The 22,367-nt window shown below is 35.5% G+C and overlaps 1 protein-coding gene and 1 pseudogene across 5 annotated transcripts in view; both read right to left on the reverse strand.

Moving 5' to 3' along the window:
• Positions 1–22,367, reverse strand: part of NEDD4 (NEDD4 E3 ubiquitin protein ligase) — a 121,521-nt gene that overhangs the window by 87,604 nt on the left and 11,550 nt on the right. For 2 of the 5 annotated variants that reach the window (XM_081831111.1, XM_081831109.1), the window contains exons 2-3: positions 18,388–18,461; positions 8,373–8,411 (exon numbers count right to left, since the gene is read on the reverse strand). Coding sequence is in view for 1 of the 5 variants with exons in the window: in XM_006732030.3 (XP_006732093.2) it covers positions 8,373–8,411; positions 8,514–8,592; positions 18,388–18,461 (192 nt within the window). In the remaining 4 variants the exon portion in view is untranslated. Of the gene's footprint in view, positions 1–8,372; positions 8,437–8,513; positions 8,593–18,387; positions 18,462–22,367 lie in introns of those variants that run through there. The other 3 variants (XM_006732030.3, XM_081831110.1, XM_081831112.1) reach the window with 3 other exon arrangements.
• On the reverse strand, positions 8,603–17,171 carry LOC102733269 (large ribosomal subunit protein eL37-like; annotated as a pseudogene).

Here is a 22,367-nt window from a genome sequence, read left to right on the forward strand (position 1 = left end):
TGTGTTTTCAGTTCTATTCTAGCTGTGATGAATTAGCATTGATACAAACACAGATTTATCTAGTTGTTGTTGCAATAAATTTGCAAAGTTCTGATGGAAATAAATGTGCAGCCTCTGATCCCAGAGTAAAGCAACGCTGGCTAGAACATTTGGGAATAATGAAATTATGGTAAAAGAAACAATGAGTAAAATACAGTAAAAGACACTAAGTTGCTCTATCATTTACAAATGGCCTTCTTATTTTTGTGTTAACATCTCTAATTCAAAAGTAGTACCAATTTTCAAGCATCTTTTCTAGAAGGAAATCAAGATCATCAAAAATAATGAGATTTTTAATTTAAAAAATTCTGAATTTTAATTACAATTTAATTTCCTCTAACAGATATCTTTGATTTATTTTTGGCTTTTAAAGAATCTGTCCATTTTAGCTGTTAAAATTGTTGCCATAAAGTTGTCCATATTACATTATTATTATTATTGTCTGTGGGATGTACCTTTCATTCTTTTTTTTTTTAAGATTTATTTATTTTAGAGATAGAGAGAGTGGGGGAAGGGGTAGAGGGAGAAGGAGAGAGACAATTCAAGCAGACTCCCAGCTGAACTCAGAGTCTGAGTGGGGCTCAATCTTACTACCCCAAGATCATGACCTGAGCTGAAACCAAGAGTCAGTCGCTCAACTGACTGAGCCACCCAGGTGTCTTTCATTCTTGATAGTGGTCATTTGAATTTTCTCTCTTATTTGGGCTAGCTACAGCATATCAATTTTATTAATCTTTTCAAAGAACCACTTTGGTTTCATTTATTTTCTTGACTTTTTATCCATTTTCTATTTCATTGAATTCTATTCTTATTTCTTTCCCTCTACTTTTTTTTCTAAGATAGAAACTTAGGGGCGCCTGGGTGGCTCAGTTGGTTAAGCGACTGCCTTCGGCTCAGGTCATGATCCTGGAGTCCCGGGATCGGGTCCCACATCGGGCTCCCTGCTCGGCGGGGAGTCTGCTTCTCCCTCTGACCCTCCTCCCTCTCATGCTCTCTGTCTCTCATTCTCTCTGTCTCAAATAAATAAATAAAATCTTTAAAAAAAAAATAAGATAGAAACTTAGATCACTGATTTTAAGTCTTTTTTCTTTTGTATATAGGCACTTAAAGGTGTAAATGTGTCTCCAAGCACCAAATTAGCTTATCCCATATTTCGATAATGTTACTTTAATAATCAGTTAAAATGTCTTGTAATTTTCCTTACGATTTCCTTTTTGATCCATGGCTTACTTAAAATATGTTGCTTGGGGCGCCTGGGTGGTTCAGTTAAGCGTCTGTCTTTGGCTCAGGTCAGACTTGGGATGAAGTCTCGCATCGCATCGGGCTCCCTGCTTCTCCCCCTCCCTCTGCCTGCTGCTCCCCCTGCTTGTGCTCTGTCAATTAAATAAATAAAATCTTAAAAAAAAATGTTGCTTAATTTCCAAATATTTGTGGATTTCCCAGGTGTATTTGTACTACTGAATTCTGTTTTCAGAGAACATGTTGAATCTCAAGCCTTTTAAGTGTATTCAGACTCGATTTATGGCCCAGTATATGGTCCATCTGGGTGAATGTTCCATAGGCATATAAAAAGAATGTATATTCTTCAGGTATTAGGTGTAGTCTTCTATACATGCCAAATGGGCTGACTGATAGTGTTGTTCAGATCTTTTATGTATTTACCGACATTTTTTGTCGTTATTTTATTACTACTGAGAGAGGAGTGATAAAACCTTCAACTATTCTGAATTTATTTCCCTACATCTGTCAACGTTTGCTTTATAATTTTGAAGCCCTTTTATCAGGTGTGTCTTCCTGATGACTAAGCCCTTTTATGTTCACGAAATGGCCTTCTTTATCTCTAATAATACTTTTCATCCTAAAGTCTACTTATCCAATGTTAATACAGCCTTACCAGGGTTTTTGTTTGTTTGTTTGTTTGGGGCCTTTTTTTTTTTTTTTTTGGCCTAGTGTTTGAATGGTATATCTTTTTCTGTACTTTTACATTTGACCTGTGTGTGTCTCCTATTAAGGGCATATGCTTGAATCTTGCTTTTTTCGGGTACTTATTTAGATGGTTGGCATTATGACCATCATCTTTCTATTTCTATTCTATTTATCTTTATTCCCTTTTATCTTTTTTAAAAATTATTTATCAAGTATTTCTTGGTATTCCATTTTCTTTCCTTTATTGGATTTTTACCTATAATTTTCCATTTTAATTTTTTTGTGGCTGCTCTGAGGATTAGAGTATGCACCCTTAAGTATCACAATTGTAATGGCCAGAGTTGGGCCACTTAGATCTCTTTCAAGAGAACCTGCATAGCTGATTGACAGCCTCTGGCTGACCATGCATCTTTGAATCTACCCATTGTGTTCTCCTGGGCATAGCGGGGATCTAGAGCCTGGCCATTCATGCCCAACACAGGATTCCTCTAACAGACCATCTTTCCTGGGAAACTCTCCATCAGCTTGGATAAGACTTTCTCAGAACTGTGCTGCAACACGGGGCTCTTGCTACCCAATCTTTTCCCCTCTCCCTGCACAAGTGTTAGGCCTACATCATGATGAGAAGGCTCTTCCCATCTGTGTGTCCTCCCGCTTTAACCTTCACAGGTGCTTGCCCAATAAACCTCTTGTGCATCTAATCCCATCTGAGTGTCTGTTTCTTAGAAGACCTAAACCAACCAGATGGTATGGGTGGTGGGGTTTTAGGACCAGTCCACCCTTACCTGCTGTCAAGGAGCTCCCCATCCTGAGCAGAATGTGGGACACATGCAGTCCCTGGCATAACATGGTGATTCAGTTCATAAAGACTTCTCCAGTGGTATCCTGGGGAAATGCCCTGGCTAAAATTCAGCTTGTACTGAGTCCACTCGTTCTGTGGATCCACCCAGTAGTCATTTCACTGGTTTTCAAGTGTAAAAGTGGGATTGACATACTGGAACTTGGACCCCTCACCACCACCACGTTGAATCCATGGCTTGTGGGATAAGAGCTATCAAAGTGAGAAAGCCAAGTGGAAGTCTCTGAAACTGTCCTCCCTCTGGTCAAGGTAATAAATCTAAAACAACATTGATTATATATGACAACAAAAGCACAAGCAATAAAAGAAAAAATAAACTGAACATCCTCAAAATTAAAAATTTTTGTGCTTCAAAGTATACCACCAATAAAATCAAAACACACAATCCATGGAATGGGAGAAAATTTTTGCAAATCATGTGTTTGACAGGGATTTGTATCTAGAAATACAAAGAACTATGAAAACTCAAAAACAAAAAGACAAATAATCCAATTACAAAATGGGCGAAGAATCTAAACAGACATTTCTCCAAAGAAGATATACAAATGGCCAATTAACTCATGAAAAGATGTTCAACATCATTAACTATCAGAGAAATGCAAATCAAAACCACAATGAGATACCATTTCACACCCACTAGGAGGGCTGTAATAAAGAGACAGATAATAACAAGTGTTGTCAAGGATATGGAGAAATCAAAACTCACATACTACTGGTGAGAATATAAAGTGGTACAGCCACTTTGAAAACAGTTTGGCAATTCCTCATATGACCCAGCAATCTGACTCCTAGGTATATACTTCCAAATGAACATATATGTCCACACATTATTCGTAATAGTTAAAAAGCAGATACAACCCAGATATCCGTCAACTGATGCATGGATATATAAAATGTGGTTATCCATACAATGGAATATTATTTGGAAATAAAAAGAAATGAAGTACTGATACATGCTATAACATGGTTGAACGCTGGAAACATTATGCCAAGTGAAAGAAAGCAGACACAAAAGACCACATACTGTATGAAACCATTTATATGAAATGGCCAAAATAGGCAAATCTAAGACACAGAGAGTAGATTGGTGGTTGTCTGGGAAGAGGGGCAGGTGTTGGGGAAGAATGGAGAATGACAGCTAGTGAGTATGGGGTTTTTTTTTCAGGCTAATGAAAATGTTCTAAAAGCTGATTTTGTTGATGTTTGCACAATGCTGTGAATATACTAAAAACCACCGAATGGTACACTTTGAGGGGGTGAATTGTATGTTATGTGAATTATATCTCAATAAAACTGTTCAAAAAAACAAACAAAAATCTTGCAACCTGGTGGAAATGTCAAAGATTAGTACACCACTAAAGCCCTAAAGGATACGAGGATGGTTCCTGTAACAGGTTCATTTAATTCTCCAGTCTAGTCCCTGCAGAATCCAGACAGACTTTGGAGAAGGACTACACATGCAAGCTCAACCAAGTAATAGCTCCAGTCGCCTGCTGGTTTCCGAACACAAGGAGTCCAGAGTGCCCTGGCATTAGCTGAAGACTGTAGTTTGATAGGATTCACTATGTCCCCTGGTTGAGTGTGCTCCCTTTGGGAACTCAGACCTCTACCTCAGTAAAGCCCAGAGTTCCAGGGTTGGGAAGCATATAGTCCTCCAGTGGGTCTTTGGAAATGATGACAGGTAGGGCCACTCCTACTTCTACTCCTTTGTTCCGGGTCCCGTGTATACTTTCTGTTGCAATCACAGCTTCATATTGAAGCCTCTGGTTTAGTGAATAAACTGGCACCCCATCTTTGCAGACTATTGCCTCCATGTTGGTGCTTCAGTTGTGTTCCTTCAGTAGGCTGTTCCAGTGTCCTGTGAGGCTCCTGCTTCTGGATGATGTGGCAGGTGATGCAACCAATGGATCCCATGCTCATGAGTTCATTCCTGCACCTCTTTCACTATGAATTGGGTCCCCTGGAAGGTTGAAATGTTGTGTGGATTTCTATCCCTATAAAACATCCATCTGTAAGCCCCCAGACAGTTGTGCTGGCTGAGATTCTGCAGACTGGAAAGGCAAACCCATACCCAGAAGTAATCTGAGAACAAATTACTGGCCCTTCCAGAATGGAAGGGACCCAATTTAGTAAACTTACCACAAAATGGCTATGGTTTTATTTTCTTAAAAAATATTTGTCTGGTTTTGGTATCAGGGTAATGTTGGCCTCATGAATGAACTGGGACATGTTCCCTCCTCTATTTTCGGCAAGACACTGTGTGGAATTAGATTTATTCCTTAAATGTGTGACAGAATTCAGCAATGAAACCGCCTGGGCCTGAAGATTTCTTTATTGGAAAGTTTTTAACTATTTTCAAATGCAGTTTCTCTAAGAGCTACAGAACTTTTCAGGCACTTTTTATCTTCTTAAAGTATACACATCTTTTAAAAGGAATTGGTTGATTTCATCTAAGTTAATGAATTTATGGACACAGAGTTGTTCACAGCATCCCTTACTATTCATTTAATGTCTATAGGTTCTTGATGAATTTGCTCTATTTTTTATTTGTTGTTGTCTTTTTGGCTATATCTATTATTTTTTAGTGGTTACACTAGGGGTTACAATATACATACTTAACTTTTTGCGGACTACTTAAAGTGAATATCAAGCCACTTTAAGTAATACATAGAAGCCCTACAACCAAAAAGATTGTTTTATCCTCACTCTCCTATGTTACGGTTGTAATACATATTATACCCACATAAATCTCACCAGTGTTATAATTTTTGCTTTCAACAGCCATTAATATTTTAAGTTACTCAAGAGGGGAAAATAAAATATTATAATAACTGATATTTACTCTTTGTTGCTTTTTCTTCATTTCTGAGGTTAAATTTACCTCTGGTATCATTTACCTTCAGCCTAAATAATTTCCTTTAGAGTACATCTACTGGCAATAAATTCTCTTATTTTTCCTCAGCTTAGAATACCTTTATAACACTATCATTCCTGAAGGATATTTTTGTTAGATATAGAATTCTGAAAACCTTTAGCTATTAAATAATTATTCCTCTACCATTTTTCCAGGCTGTCTTCAAAATTTCTTCATTATCTTTGGTTCCAGCAATTTGACTATGATGTGTCTGAGCATGATTTTCTTTGCACATACTCTGTGTTTTGCTGAATTTCTTTAATCTGTAAAGGCATTTCTTTCACCAAGTTTGGAAATTTCTGGCCATTATCTCTTCAAGCGTTTTTTTCCACCAATGTCTTTTTCTTCTTCTGAGACTTCAATGACCCAGATATTAAGCTCTTTTAATATTGTCCGCAGGTCCCTCAGGCCCCACTAATTTTTTTTTTCAATCTTTATTTTCTGTTCTTCAGATTAGATCATTTCTACTGCTTATCTTCAACTTCACTAATGCTATTAACTGTTACCTTCACTTTGCTATTGAGCTTATTCGGTGAGTTTTAAAATTTCAGGTATTATATTCTTAAATTCTAATATTTCTATTTCATTCTTTTTTGCAGTTTTTATTCTCTGCTGAGAATATCTATCTTCCCACTCATTGTGTTTACCTCTATATCATGGGGCATAAATATAATGGTTATAATAGCTGTTCTAATTTGGTAGTTGTTCTACTACTAAATTCCAATGTCTGCATCATCTTGCTATTGGCATTTGTTGATTGTCTTCTTTTGAGAATTGGTCATATTTTTCTGGTTTGTTGTATGTAAAATAATTTTAGACTCACTTTGAATATTATGTTGTGAGACTTTGGATCCTGCTAACATCCTTAACACCTTTACAGTTGTTCATAGCATCAGGTTAAGTTCAATGCCCTATTACTACATCATGGCTAAAACCGGAAGAGTAAAATTTTTTAATTCTTGAAAAAAATAACAATAGCTGAATACCTCTTTAATGTGATAAAAAAAATCAAAGGCTATGTTTAATGGAGAAAAGCTAAATTAATTCCCATTAAAATTGGAAACAAGACAAACATCCACCCCTATTACACCTAATTATTAGTTGACACCTGCAAGCCAATGATATTAGAAAAAAAAGAGTAAGCGGTACAAAAAAACTTCAATACATTGAAAACACATATATTTCTAAGAAAAACACAACAAGTAAAATAATAACGAAAGTGTAAATAAGTAAAACACTCAACCACTTGGGAATTTTAAAATTCTCTCCTAAGCAATACTTGTGCCAAGAGGCAATCAAAAACAGAGGTTACCAAATCTGGAATTTATGCTGGTGAAGGTAAGCCAGAAATTTAGCTTCATTTTCCACCATACGACTATCCAGTTGACTCAATACTATTTCCTCAAGAATCCAAAATTTCCAAACTGATTTAAAATGCTGTTTTCATGCCATCCTAAATAGGGTAAGGGAGACCTCCTTCTCTACATAAGAAAAACCAGAAGCACCCTAGTTGGTGCTGTTGGCTGGATCTTCAGTAACAGCTTCTCAGATTTGCTTCAGCAATTTCTTCCCTTCCAATTCACTTTATTAAAACAAAACAAAACGAATAAAAAAATCTTCAAATGTGGGATACAGAAGAGAGGCTTCTATTTTCCTGACTGAAGTCCGGTGTGACACCATACAAGCCTCCAGAGAGGCTGGTGTTTCAGGCATGGTCAGCTACGTCAAGCATTGCTGAGCATGTAAGTAGGGTGAGATTAGATGAATGTGGCAACACAGAGGTCAGTGGTGACCTTAGTAAGAGCAGGTTTATTCCAATGATGCAGGTGTGAGTTAGATTAGAGTGGGTTAAGGAATGCATTAGAGAAGCAGATACGATGGGGGCAGGCAACTCTTTCAAGAGCGTTGATTATTCAGGTGAACAGAGAAATAAGTTCAAAGCTAAAGGGGAAGATGAGGTCAAGGCAGGACATTTAAAGGATGGAATGTACAAATGGGAACGATCCAGCAGAGAAGGGGAGATTGCTGTTTGCATCTCTATCACTGCTGGGAGGGTGTTGATTCTGGCATCAGCAATGACTCTGACAAATTGGTACAAAGAGACATTGTCAACTTGAGGGCCCTCCTGAAGAGTCTGAAATAACTGCTGATCTGGAGTTTGTTCTTATGGTATAGGGAGGAAGGGTGAAGGGGAAGGCAGGAATGTGAATGAAGGGTATATAAGAAGAAATGCATCTACTTAGTGGTAGGCCCTCACCATCTCTTGTCCAGATCAGTCTATTCAATAAATGACTGGGGAAACACATATATTGTATGATCTTTAGGGAAAAACACCAAAATCTGCTAAATTGGAATAAGACTACCATACAGTCTCTAAATCAGAATTAAAGTAGAATAAGATAATTCCAGGTCTATAATTGTCTTTTACCTCTTTGTTGCCTTACATACTTTTTTAGATAAATGGTTCCAAGACCATGTCATCAAAGGGATACCTAGATTTAACTCTTTTTAAATTTTCAAAATCTAGACAAATTCTAGTAAGATACATTTTAGAATGTTATAAATGGTAACTTATCATTCAAACCTACTGAGAACAATTTTTTGCTGTTTTACTGAAATAAAATACATACTTACTCTGAAAAATATTTCTTCATTCCATTTTGGATTCAAAGTCTAAAAGACAACAAACATAGTATAACTAATTTTTTTATATTTTGTCATATGAAAATAAAACAAACTATATTTAAAAATTTTTTGAATACTGCTAAGTCTAACCTTTTTAATGGTTTTTGTTTGCACACTTGTAAAAACTCCATTCATTGGGTCATATAACGTCACTCTCACATAAGGATCACTGTTAAAATAAAAAATAAATAAATAATAATTGTTGTTTATTCCCAAACTCAGATTGCTCAAACTATAAAAATCATAGATTTTTCCTTGTTAGCAATTTCTACAATTATTTCCTACGCTTAGAAGGAAGGGTTCCTTAGGCAGGAGTAAGTAATTAGAGTAATTTTTCCATCTTGTTAAAAAGCTAAAGTACGTGTTAGTGAAATAGACAAAGAATTGGAAAGAAAACCTTTTAATCCAATTTAGTGATTTCTAACCTTTTTAGATTTTTTGAAATTTTGTTCAATTTTTATTACATTCTTTCTTCTTTTGGGTTAAGATGGTTAATTTAATGATTCTCAAGACTAGCTTTGCAAGACCTCAGGTTGTTCCAAGTTATCTCATGGGTGTAAACTTTTTTTTTTTTTTTTACAAAATAAGACAAAGTGCTTTCTGTTGAAAATAATTATGTGTCATGTAACCCTTTCTACAAAGAGACATGGAAAAAAAAATCTTGTGATATTTAAATTTGCAAAGCAAAGACTGTAGACATTTTACATACTGATCTCCAATTTCCTCTGGGGATCCTAAAAACTCATGATTCTCCACCACCAACTCCCCCTCCATTTCCTCATACAACCTTACCTCTTCCTTTAATTGACAAAAATCAAAGCCATCAGACCACTCCCAACATCCTGGTATTTATCATAACTCATCCTTACCCCTAACCTGAGTGATTCAGGTATTGTGCCCCCTGTTTGAGGCCAATTCCTCTTTGCATGTTCCTCCCACCTGCTCTGGGACTTTGCATCATCTGTTTTCACTTCTCCCTTTTGTATTTTCAGCTTTTCTTTTGACTTTTGTTCTAATCATATAAATACATTTTTAAACTCCTCCCTCTTTAACTCTCCCTCCTTCCTCCAGCAGAGTGAGCTAGATTGTCTTTCTTCCCATCTCAAACTTTCCAGGAAAATAATCTGCAATAATATTAATAATAATAACGACTAATACTTATGTAACAATTACTCTGTGCTAAGCACCATTCTAAACAGTTTATATATATATATATATATATAATAACTACCTATGAGGTAGGTATGGTTATGGTTATTGTCTTTATTTGGTACAGAGAGATAGGTCAGTCAACTCATCATAGATCATACCACTAGTAAGTGCAAGGATGAGAACCAACACTCAAGCATCTGGCTCCACAGGCCATGTTCTCAGCCATAGAGCCAACCACCTCCCTTTCTTCATTTCCTCAACTCCTGCTGCTCTTGAAAGCCCTAGAATTTGGTTTCTACCTCTTTCCTTCTGACCCATTCCTCTGAAACTGCTCTCTAAAAGTCACCAATTTGCTAAAGCAATCAAAACTTCCAGGCACTTATTTTGTTGGTCCTCTCTATTTTTGATACTACTGATTACTTTCTCTTTGAAACTAATCTCATTTGCTTTCATGACACACCCCCTTTCTGGTTGTCCTCATACTATTCTAACTGTTCCCTCTCGGTCTCTTTCTTAGGCTCCTCTCCTGCAATCTACCAGTTAAATATTGAAATTCCCTAAAGTATTGCCCTTGGCCTTTTGTTCTCTCAACATTTTCCCTTCACAATCTGATCTATGGCTTTAACAACTAACTACGTACTCTCAAATATAAATATTAAATGTGAATGTAAATACAAATATATATCCTCGATCTCACCACCCAGCTAGACACTTTCACCTGGATAGTCCACAGACAATGTCTGTTTCAGAGTTTTGCTTTTTTTTTTTTCCTTTTCCACATTACTTATTCACAGTCAACTAGCTACATGAAGGGGATAAACGAATTAGTAGGAGCTTTTGTGGAAAATGGTGTATAGGTGGGACGGTGGGACTGAAACAAAATAATCTTACACATAATCTAATAATCTTAGAAGATTTACAGATATCCTTTTTAAAAAATAGTATCCTCTGAGGGTAACAGAGGAAGATAAAATCATCATGAATAAAATAAGCTAGCAACTTCATATCAATGCATGACCCAAAAGTCTCAGAAAATGGTTTGCATTTTCTGTCATGATTTACAGATACTCATGCAATACATATTTCCAACACAGAAAAATTAAGACTAACACTGAGTAACAGATTAATACAATGCGGAGGGAAGTTGAGTACATGAAAATAGCTATCATCTGGTAGCAAAAATAGATTTAAGCTGATGTTAATATCAAAATTAAAGACATTCAAGTAAATTATGCCAATACATTACAACTATTATTCCTAACATTGTAAGAACTTCTTATTGTTCCTACTCAGAACTAAAAGGTCTGAGAAGGGTTTGGCCCATTTTTTAATCAGCTATTTTATCACATTATTTTTGAGTTGTAAGAGCTCATTACATATTGTGAATTAAAGTCTTCTATCAAATATGCTTTGAAACTATTTTCTCCCAATCTGTGGCTTGCCTTTTCCTATTCTTACCTGTGTCTTGCAAACAAAAGTTTTTAATTCCGATGAAGTACATTTTAACATTTTTCTTCCTTTATAGTTCATACTTTTTAAGTCCCATTCAAGAAATCTTTGTGTAACCCAGTAAAGCACAGATTTTCTCCTATGTGTCCCTGTAGAAGTTTTATAATTTTAGCTCTTATTAATTTTCTATATGATGTGTAGTAAGGAACGAGATTCATTTTGTTCCATAGAGATAACCTGTTGTTCCAGTACCAAAGACTATCCTTCTCTTGAATTACCTTTACACATTTTGGAGAAAAACAACCAGCCATATATATGTGTGAGTGCATGTGCATGTGTGTATGTGTGTGTGTTTCTATGCTCTTTCTTCTATTCCACTGAACAATATATCTATTCTTATGCCAATGCCACTCTGTTTTGATTACTATAGCTGTATAGTAAGTCTTGAAATTAGGTAGGTAGCATAACTTCTCCAATTTTGTTCTTCTTTTATGAAACTGTTTTGGTTTATTCTGTTTTCACTTTCCACAAAAATAATGGCATCAGTTTATCAATTTCTCCAAAAACACATGCTGGGATTTTGACTGGGATTGTGCCAAATCTAATTAATTTGAAGAAAGATGAAACTCTAACACAAGTGAATCTTTCAATCCATGAACATAGCATATTTATCCGTTGATTTAAATCTTCAATTTCCCTCAGCAATATTTTGTAGCTTTTGTGTAGTGCCTGCAAATCTTTTGTTAAGTTTATTTCTTTTTTTTTTTTTTTAAGTAGGCTCCATGCCCAGTGTGGAGCACAACATGGTGCTTGAACTCACAACCCTGTAATTAAGGCCCGAGCTACGATCAAGAGTCAGATGTTTAACCAAATAAGCCACCCAGGCGTCCCTCTGAGTTTTATTTTTATGTTATTGTAAATGGATATTTTAAAAATTTATTTTCCAATTGTTCATTGATAGGATATAACAATATAATCGATTTTGGTACATTGAGTTTGTATCTTATGGCCTTTGGTACCCTGTACCAAAAAAATCTGTCTAGATTTTTTTGTAGATTCTTTAGGGCTTTCCATGTACATAATCATGTTGTCTGCAAATAAACAGTTTCCTTCCTTTTCAGTCTGCATTACTTTACTTTCTTCTCCTTGCCACATTATACAGCTAGGACATCCAGTACAGTGTTGAATTAAGTGTAAGAGCACAAAACCTTGTCTTATTCCTGAATTTAAGTAGAAAGCATTCAGACTGTCACCATTGAGAATGAGGTTACTATTGTTCTTTTTTTCACAATAACCTTAACCAGGTTTAGAACATTCCCATCAGTCCCTAATTTGTTAGGAGTTTCTATCATGAATGGGTGCTGAATTTTGTCAGATGCTTTTTTGCTTTCATTGAAACGATCATGTATTTTTCATTTATTCTATTAATATGATGAACTACACTGATTAATTTTTGGATGTTAAACCAGTCTTACATTTTATTCTCAGCTTGCTGAGACTTTTTTTTTTTACCATGAACAGGTGTTGGATTTTGTCAAATGTACTTTCTATGCCTACTGAAGTAATAATGTGTTTTTTTCTTCTGTACCATATTAATATGATGAATTACATCGATAGATTTTAAGATTTTATTTATTTATTTGAAAGAGAGAGAGACAGCATGAGTGGGGGGAGGGGCCAAGGGAGAGGGAGAAGCAGGCTCCCCACTGAGCAAGGAGCCCGATGTGGGATTTGATCCCAGGACCCTGAGATCATGACCTGAGCTAAAAGCAGACACTCAACTGACTTAGACATCCAGGTGCCGCTGATAGATTTTTTTTTTTTTTTAATCAGAACATTTATTATTGTGGTGACTAACTGTTGAAATCCTTAAGATGAACTGGAAGCCCCAACAGAGTTTAGTTGTTGTTCCTTCATGGAATCCATGCTTGAATCTGCGGTATACAATTTTTTTTTTTTTTAAAGATTTATTTATTCATTTGAGAGAGCGAGAATGAGAGAGGGGGGAGGGTCAGAGGGAGAAGCAGACCCCCCGCCAAGCAGGGAGCCCGATGCGGGACTCGATCCCGGGACTCCAGGATCATGACCTGAGCTGAAGGCAGTCGCTTAACCAACTGAGCCACCCAGGCGCCCTTCACTTAGTTGTATTTCTTTAAGATAACTTAAGAAAGGACAAACTTTATTTCTTTTTTTTGAAAGATTTTATTTATTTATTTGAGACAGAGAGAATGAAAGAGACAGAGAGCACACGAGAGGGGGTAGGGTCAGAGGGAGAAGCAGGCTCCCTGCCGAGCAGGGAGCCCAATGTGGGATTCGATCCCGGGGCTCCAGGATCATGACCTGAGCCGAAGGCAGTCGCCTAACCAACTGAGCCACCCAGGCGCCCTGCGGTATACAATTTTTGAGTGCCTCATTCAACCAGTCCCAGTGGTATTTCGTCTTTTAGCTTTGGCTAGTTATACTCTCTCTTCTGCTCGACAGGATAGCCACATTTGCCATAGGTCGACTCCTGAAGGTAGTAGGCCTTAGAGCTACAGTAGCAGCATACCATGTGCATCTTACTGTGACGCTTTCTAAATGATGACGTCCCCTTGGTCACCTTGTTTCTTTAGCTGAGACCACAGAGGCTGGAAGGGAAGGCACTTCCACTATATCCTACACTGATAGACTTTTTTTTAAATGTTGCATAAACCTTACATTCCTAGAAAAATGCTCACCTGATCATATATTAATATATATTGGTCATTATAGGGCTATTCAAACTTTCTATTTCTTTTGTGATTAATTTTGGTAATTTTTGTCTTTCAAGGATTTTGTCTACTTCATCTAAGTTGTGTACAATTCCTTATTGGTATGAAGTTGTGCACAGTGTTCCTTTTTTTGTCTTTTTCAGTTCCATAGGATCTATAGCAATGCCTCTGCTTTCATTCCCATTATGGTAATTTGTGCCTTCTCTCTTTTGTTCTTGATCAATTCTAGCTAGAAGTTTAAAATTTTATTGATCCCTTCAAAAAACAAGCTTTTGACTGCAATGATTTTTCCCTATCATTATGCATTTTCTACTTCACTAATTTCTGCCCTTACCTTTATTATTTTCTTCCTTCTACTTACTTGGGAATTAATTTGCTCTTCTTTTTCTAATTTCTTAAGATCAGAATTCAAATCATTCATTAGATTTTGCTCCTTTTCTAAATTAGGCATTTTAAATCTATACATTTTCCTCTAAATATTACTCTAGCTGCAGCTCCAAACTTCTGATATTGCTGTATTTTCATTTTCATTCTGTTCATTCTGTTCAAAATGTTTTCTACTTTCTTTTGTGGTTTCTTCTTTGACCCATAGATTATTTAGAAGAATATTGTTTTATTTCCAAATATTTGGGGTTTTTCCAAATATCATGATGTCATTTATTCATAATTTAATTCCACTATTATCAGAGAACATCCTCTATATAATTTCAATGTTTTCAAAATTCCTGAAACTTGTTCTAACATGGTCTATGTTCTAACATGGTCTGTGTCCCATATGCACTTGAAAAGAATGTGAATTTTGCAGTTGTTTGATTTATTGTTTTATGGCCCAACATATTTTATGGCTGACAGACTCTAGGGTAGCTCCTATTATCCCTACCGCCTAATGTTCATGCCCTTTGTGTTATCCTCTCCTTAAATGTGGGAAGGACCTATGTATTCTAATCAATACATTATGGCCAAAGTGACAAAATATATGTGATTATATTATGTAAGATTGTAATCCATCTATGCTTAGAGACGCCCTCCTTTGCTAGCTTTGAAAAAGTAAGCTGTTAGCTTGCAAACTGCTGTATGAAAGTCATGAAATAAGGAACTCAGGGTGGCCTCTGGCTGACAGCCAGCAAAACTGAAGCCCTCAGTCTGGCAGCTACAAGGAACTGAATGCTATCAATAACCACATGAGTTTGAAAGTGGATTCTTCCCCAAATAAGCCTCAGATGAGGCCATACCCCTAACCAATACCTTGACTGCAGTTCTGTAAGACCCTGAAGCAGACAGCAAAGCTAAATCATGCAAGGATTCTGACCCACAGAAACTGAGATAATAAGTGTTTGTTCTTTTAAGCTAAGTTTATGGTAATCATAGTCATGCAGAAATAAATAATACATTTATGGGCTATGCTGGTAAATGTACTACATCCACTTGAAAATAGTGTATATGGGTAGTTGTTAGAAATAGTGTTTGTTCCTTATTTTGAAGTTGTTCATAATATTGTTCAAATTTGTTTTTGTTGATTTTCTAATCTAGTTGTTTCATCTATTGCTGAGAGAGGCGTTAATGTCTCCACTAGGATTGTGGAATTTTTTATTTATCCTTTTAATTCTGACCAGCATTGCTTCATATATTTTCAAGTTCTGTTAATAGGTACATATTTATGATTGCTTTATAATTTATTTGTGATTTATGATTGTTATGGCCTCCTGGTTACTCTTTCATTGTTATGACATGTCTGCAAATATTTTCTGGTGTTGAAATCTATTTTATCAGATATTAATAAATCCACTTCAGTCTTTTTATGCTTACTGTCTATGTGGCATATTTCTTTGGGTCCATTTTATTTCACCTTATCTGTATCTTTATATTTTAAATGTATCTTTTATAAACAACATGTAATTGGGTCTTGATTTTCAATCCATTCCAACAACCTCTGCCTCATATTTACCTTAGTCCATTAATGTTTAATGCTATTATTGATAAGATTGGATTTAGGTCTACCAGTTTATTATTGGTTTTCTATTCTTCCCCTTCCCCTTTTTGTCTTTTTCTCGATCACTTAGATCATTTATTCTTCCTTTCCTGGGCTTTCATTTAATTTTTTTTTCAGGAATTTCATTTAAAAATGTCTGCTGGTTTTTTATATACAATTCTTTACATTACTTTTAGTGGTTTATCTAGATATTACAAAACACACCCTTAATTTTTTATTCCACTTCATTTAATATTGTACCACTCTAATAAACATTTATTTAGTTGAGTAAACAGGTCCATAACTGTTTTTGAGGAGCTGGAGCTATATATTAAATTAAGAAATTGCAGATTAGGATCTACTGAGTGAGGAGGAATAAACCACCCACATGGGTGGTTGACAGGTAGCTCCCTCAGCATCTGAGCTCCCACTCTGTGGAAGTGAAAACCCCAGGGTCATTTTGATTGAAGGCATTTTTAATATACCCACATAAAGGAAGTAAAGCACAAGATTTGTTACTTACAGATCCCAGAAATGGGAGGAAATGGGGAGGAGCAATGAGACAGAGGAAAGGCAGTCCTCTGTTACCAGGTCATGAGAGAGCAGGAGATGAAGAACAGGGTGGCAAGCACCTATTACTTATAAAGTGGTTGGGGTAGAGGTCACTAACTTTTTGTGGTCTTAACTCTAAGTGGTTATTTTAAAAAGGGTGTCCTGGGAAAAGCATAGCAGTAACTTGCGGCAGGAATCCTAATCTCAGGTCCTTATTTAAATGTCCAAACTTGGGGTGTGAGCAGGGTTGTCATAATGTAAAATGCCTCGGCAGCAATTAAAAATAGTTGTTCTTTTTGTGATGATAACCCATACCCATCCCTATCCTTTATGCTATAGGTATTATATATATTCCATCTATATGTAATAAAAACCCTGCAAGAAGTGTTATAAGGTTTTCATATTCCCATTTCCTTATTCTTTTTTGAGGATCTGAGTTTCCATCTATTATTTTTTAGCTGGAAGAACTTCCTTTACCTCTTCTTATAGTGCAGGTCTGCCAATAATAAAATCTCATAGTTTTACCTGAAAAAGTCATTATTTTGTCATCACCCTGAAGGATATTTTCACTGAATACAGAATTCTGGATTGATGATTGTTATTCTATTGTTCCAATTTCTTCTGGCCTCCATAGTTTCTTTGGAGAACAAAGCCCTTAATTGAATTGTAGTTCCCATGTATGTAATATGTCATTTTCTTCTCTTTCTTCTGTCAGGATTTTTCTTTACACTTGGCTTTCAACAGTTTGACTATGATGTGCCTCAGTAGTTCTTCTTAGTGTTATTCTGCTTGGGATTTTTGAATACTATATATTTGTATCTTTCATCAAATTTTTAAAAGTTGGCCATTATTTCTTTAAAAAATGTTTTACCTCATTTTTCCCCCTCTCCTCTATTTCTAGGACTTTAATTTCATGTATGTTAGACTGTCTGATATTATCTAAGAAGTCCCTTAGTCACTGTTCATTTTTAAAATTTTTTTCAATCTTTGTCTCTCTCTCTCTCTCTTTTTTTTTCCATAGGCTCCATACCCAGTGCGGAGCCCAAGGCATGGCTTGAACTCCCCACCCTGAGATTGAGACCTGAGCAGAGACTAAGAGTTGGACACTTACCTGACTGAGCCACCCAGTTGCCCCATTTCTCTCATTTGCTAATTAGGAAATAATTTCTACTGATCTAATTTTAAGTTCAATTAAGTTTTCCTCTTCATCTGAATTCTGCTGTTAATTCCACCTGACTTTTAATTTCAAATATTATAATTTTCAGTTCTAGAATTTTCATTTTTTATGGTTTCTATCTCGTTCTTGAGATTTCTAATCTTATAATATCAAGTATAAACATGTTTTTGAACATATTTTCTTTTTTCTACTGAGAATGTGTTCCATTTTCCTGATTCTTTATAGATAATTTTGAATTATATCCTGGACATTCTAAGTATTAAGTTGTAGAGACTCTGGATTCTGCAATTTTTCTCTGATGATTATTTGTTTTATTTTATCATCTAATTAATTATCTTCTCTGGACGAGAACCACAACCATGTTTCTTAGGCAGTAACTCTTATCTCTATTCAGATCTTTTGTCTTTAGCTAAGTTGCTTTGAATCTGCTATCACATGTGTGACTCAGGGTCAGCAGATATCCATAGACAGAGTTTGGGAATCTACTCTCTGGGTTTATTCCTTCCAGAATCCCCACCATTGCCATGTGGTAGATACCAAGGAATTTATTGGAAATACCAATTGGAAATATAATCATTCCACTTTGCACAATAATTTACCAATAATATTATTCAATTATTCATCTCACCAAAGTTTAGAAAAAATTATCAACCAGGGCAGTTTAAAATTACAACCCAGGGGCGCCTGGGTGGCTCAGTCGTTAAGTGTCTGCCTTCGGCTCAGGTCATGATCCCAGCGTCCTGGGATCGAGCCCCGCGTCAGGCTCCCTGCTCCACGGGAAGCCTGCTTCTCCCTCTCCCACTCCCCCTGCTTGTGTTCCCTCTCTTGCTGTGTCTCTCTCTGTCAAATAAATAAATAAAATCTTTAAATAAATAAATAAATAAATAAAATTACAACCCAACTTAATATACTTACCTAGCTCCCAAGATATCCTTTTTGGCAAGGCCTATTCCAGCTATAACTTTGACCCTCACAATTCGTGAATTTTCCTAAAATACAAATATTTATATATTATTTTCATGTACTTTATAACATATCCAAGACACGTACCTTTAAATATATACATATCAAATAAAGTAATCAGGGTTTTAAAATTACTTGAAGGACTCTTCTTCAAGAATTAATTTGATTAAAAGATACATAAGAGAAAATAAAAACTATATTGTTATTTCTAGATAACTTGATTATCTATGAAGAAAAGCAAAAAAAACTAGAGTTAAATATTACATTAAGAACTTATCATTGCTTCCAAGAAAATCTACAGCCAAATTCTTAGTACTAATGTTTTCATTGTTGCTATGTACACAATAACACAAAATCAAGAGCTTACAATCATTTGTAATAACTGTTTAGAAAGGTAATTATTTTTTTAAGTTTTAAATTCCAGTTAACATACAGTATAATATTAGTTTCAGGTGTACAATTTAGTGATTCAACTTTTAATAAAACAACCGATGCTCACCACAAGTGTACTCCTTAAACCCCATCACCTATTTAACCCTTCCCCCTGCCCACCTCCCCTCTGGTAACCATCAGTTTGTTCTCTATAGTTAAGAGTCAGTTTCTTGGTTTGCCTCTCTCTCCCTTTTTTTACCTCTATGCTCATTATTTTAAAAATCCCATTCAATAGATTATACATTAAATAAAACCATAATATATTGATACTGTAACAAATCAAGTATTAAATTTCCTGGATATCATAATACTGTTATAAGGTTTTATATAAGGCGTCTTTTGAGATACATATTGAAATATTTAGGGATAATGGGCGCCTGGGTGGCTCAGTTGGTTAAGCGACTGCCTTTGGCTCAGGTCATGATCCTGGAGTCCCGGGATCGAGTCCCGCATCGGGCTCCCTGCTCGGCAGGGAGTCTGCTTCTCCCTCTGACCCTCCTCCCTCTCATGCTCTCTGTCTCTCATTCTCTCTGTCTCAAATAAATAAATAAAATCTTAAAAAAAAAAAAAAGAAATATTTAGGGATAAAGTATGAAAAAGTACAATATTTCTTAAATGTTTCAGCAAATAAAAAATTGAATGTGTGTGTGTGTGTGTGTGTGTGTGTGTAAATAAAGGGAGTAAGTAAAATGTTACCAATTTGTGGCTCTAGCTGAGGGGTATATAGGTGTTCATTATACTACTATTTTAACTGTCCTGTAGATTTTAAATAGTTCAAAATTAAAAGGTAAGAAAATATTATAAAACAGAACGTATATTTTTAAAAATTTCCAATTAAGCAAAACTATCAGACACAGAGTAACAGAGTAACATTTCTCTTAATGAGAAATGTAAAAAACTTTTATGGATAAAATTATAATAACTTACTGAAGAACACAAAGAAGACTTAAATAAATGAAGAAATTCACTGTGTTCACAGATGGAAATATTCCATATTATTGTCTGTTTTCTCCAAAGTAACCTATAAATTCAATACAATTCCAACTCCCCCCACCCAGATTTTGTCATGGATTTTAACAAATAATTGTAAAATTCATAGGGAAGAGTAAAAATGAGTATAGAAATAAATAATAACATTCAATCACTATCTTATACTCTATACAAAAACAAATTTCAGATACATTAAAGTCTTAAAAGCAAAAAAGAAAACTTTAAAAATTTCATAGGAAATTTTAGAATACTGCCATGACACTGAGGTAGGAAAGGATTTTTAAAAATACAAACTCTAATGGGAAAAGTGGTGAGATTTGACATTAAAATTATATACCTTTTGTATGAGAAGAGATGCCATGAACAAAATGAGAAGGCAAAGGGATAGACAAAGAGGAAGTATCTAAAATGTGTGCCATTGACAAATTATGATTATCCAGAATATACAAAAAAAAAATCCTAAAAACCAGTAAGTGAAATATACACAACATAATACAAGAAATCACAGAGAATGGACAGTAAACACATGAAAAGATTTTCAATCTCACCAGTAATCAGGGAAAACTCTTATATGGTGTTGGTAGGAAGTATAAATTGAGGAATCATTTTGAAGAGACATTTGGAAAATCTACTAAAGTTCTAAATCAATAACCCAGAAATTCCACTTTTAGGTCTATCCCCTAGATACACTCTCACTCATGTACTCAAGGACATAAGCATAGCAATATTCACAGAAGCATTTAGAAGATCAACAAACATGAAATAGATGTAGCCCAACAGATAGCAACCTAATGGAGTCTATTATACAGTCATTCCATCAGCAAGTAGTCATATTCCCTTGTGAGCACAGGTCTGAGAAGGCGAAAATATACATATCACGGAATATTTATTTCAATCTTCTCCTACTTCTAAATGCTTACAACCACCCTCATTCCTGGAAGTTTCACTGAATAAATATGATCATGGAAATATTCTATTAGCTCCAAAACTCAGATGACAAATTCAGATAATATAAAAATGCTTACTAAAGATTCTAGGTAAAATATAAGTTTCCTATATCCCCAAATAAAACTAAATACATAGCTGATTTTGCAAGAAAGAAGGGAAATCCTCAGGTATCAGAATAAAGATAGAATTAAAAATTAGAAAGGAAAATATGTGAACTGAAATTTCAGTTTTCTGCAGGGACTCTATTCCCAAAAATCGGAAGAGATTTGCAGTCACCCTTTCTTCCTGGAAAAGTCCCACTGAATAAATAGGCCCATTAGAGTATGCTATTGGTCTGAACAGCCAAATTCTCATCTACCGGTTGACTGGGAAATGGCTGTACTTTATTAGGTGGGTATGGATCTCCAACACTGAATTCTGAAAATTAGAAGTCTTTTCTGTGATGACTTAATAAATAAATACAAAGTTTTTCTAGGGGTAAAGTGTAATCAAAAGTGCCATCAGCAAATAATGTTATTTGATAATCCCAACTTTTGTAAACACAGACAAGTGTTTATAATTCATATATAAACTTAATTGAGGAAAGAAATTACCACACCCCTCTTAGAAAGTTAATCCATATTGGTGGAACCTCTACTGAAACTATCCCCCAGAAGTCTCCTGGAGAAAAATGTAACAAGTGTTAATTTAAAAAACTCCAGGGAATGATAAATTACTCACAGTCACAAACACACTTAACTTTCAAACCTTCTCCTTGCATTTCCTACAGCAAATATCAGAACTAGTCATCTTGGGTGTTGTGGTTACGTGATGTGAAGCTATACTGATCTAAGATTCTGTCATAAAGTTAAATAAGAAATGCCCTTTATTTTCATATTTGCATTCACTTAAGTGCATTTTATAAATTAATGCTAGAAAACTGCCAAAACGAGTCTTTGCAATCCCAACCATAAGCAGAAATCATAATATCTCACAGCATCTTTGAAACCGAAGAACATAAATGCTGCAACAAGAGACTGAACTCTTCAATAACTTTGGAAACATGATATTCAAAGTACTGTTAATAGAAATGTGGATAGTACTCAAATGAGGGAAAAAGAAATGAAAATTAAACATCTTCTCCTTATTCAAAATGGGGACATTATCCCCAAATAGATCAGAGCTCTTCTTTAAAGCTTGAGACTTACCCCTTCCACTCCTAAGAAAGCTTTCTTGATTTATGAAAGTGAAATGGAAAAGTTGCAAATCCTAGGCAAAGATAAGTGATTTTCTCAATGACAGTGCAAAACAAAATAGTAATGCGTTATCTATGCAGGAGGCTACAGGAATTAAAAGCAGCTTTCCAGGCCTCAGATTTCTCCACAAGTCATAAAAACAGCTTCTAACTGCTCCCTAATCTTCTCTCAACCCCCCAAAATCCAGGAATAGGAAATGCAGAGCCTTAGATCTTTCCATCTCTCACAGGTCTTGGAAGAATTTTTGTTCCTCTCTTCATCATTCTCCTGCCCTTTTGTTGCCTCCCTCCCATACCTAACTCCCCCCTCATACCTCCAGTCAGTCTA

Source organism: Leptonychotes weddellii, chromosome 9 (assembly GCF_054177405.1).
Source record: "Leptonychotes weddellii isolate Sample4059 chromosome 9, ASM5417740v2, whole genome shotgun sequence".
NCBI lineage: Eukaryota > Metazoa > Chordata > Mammalia > Carnivora > Phocidae > Leptonychotes > Leptonychotes weddellii.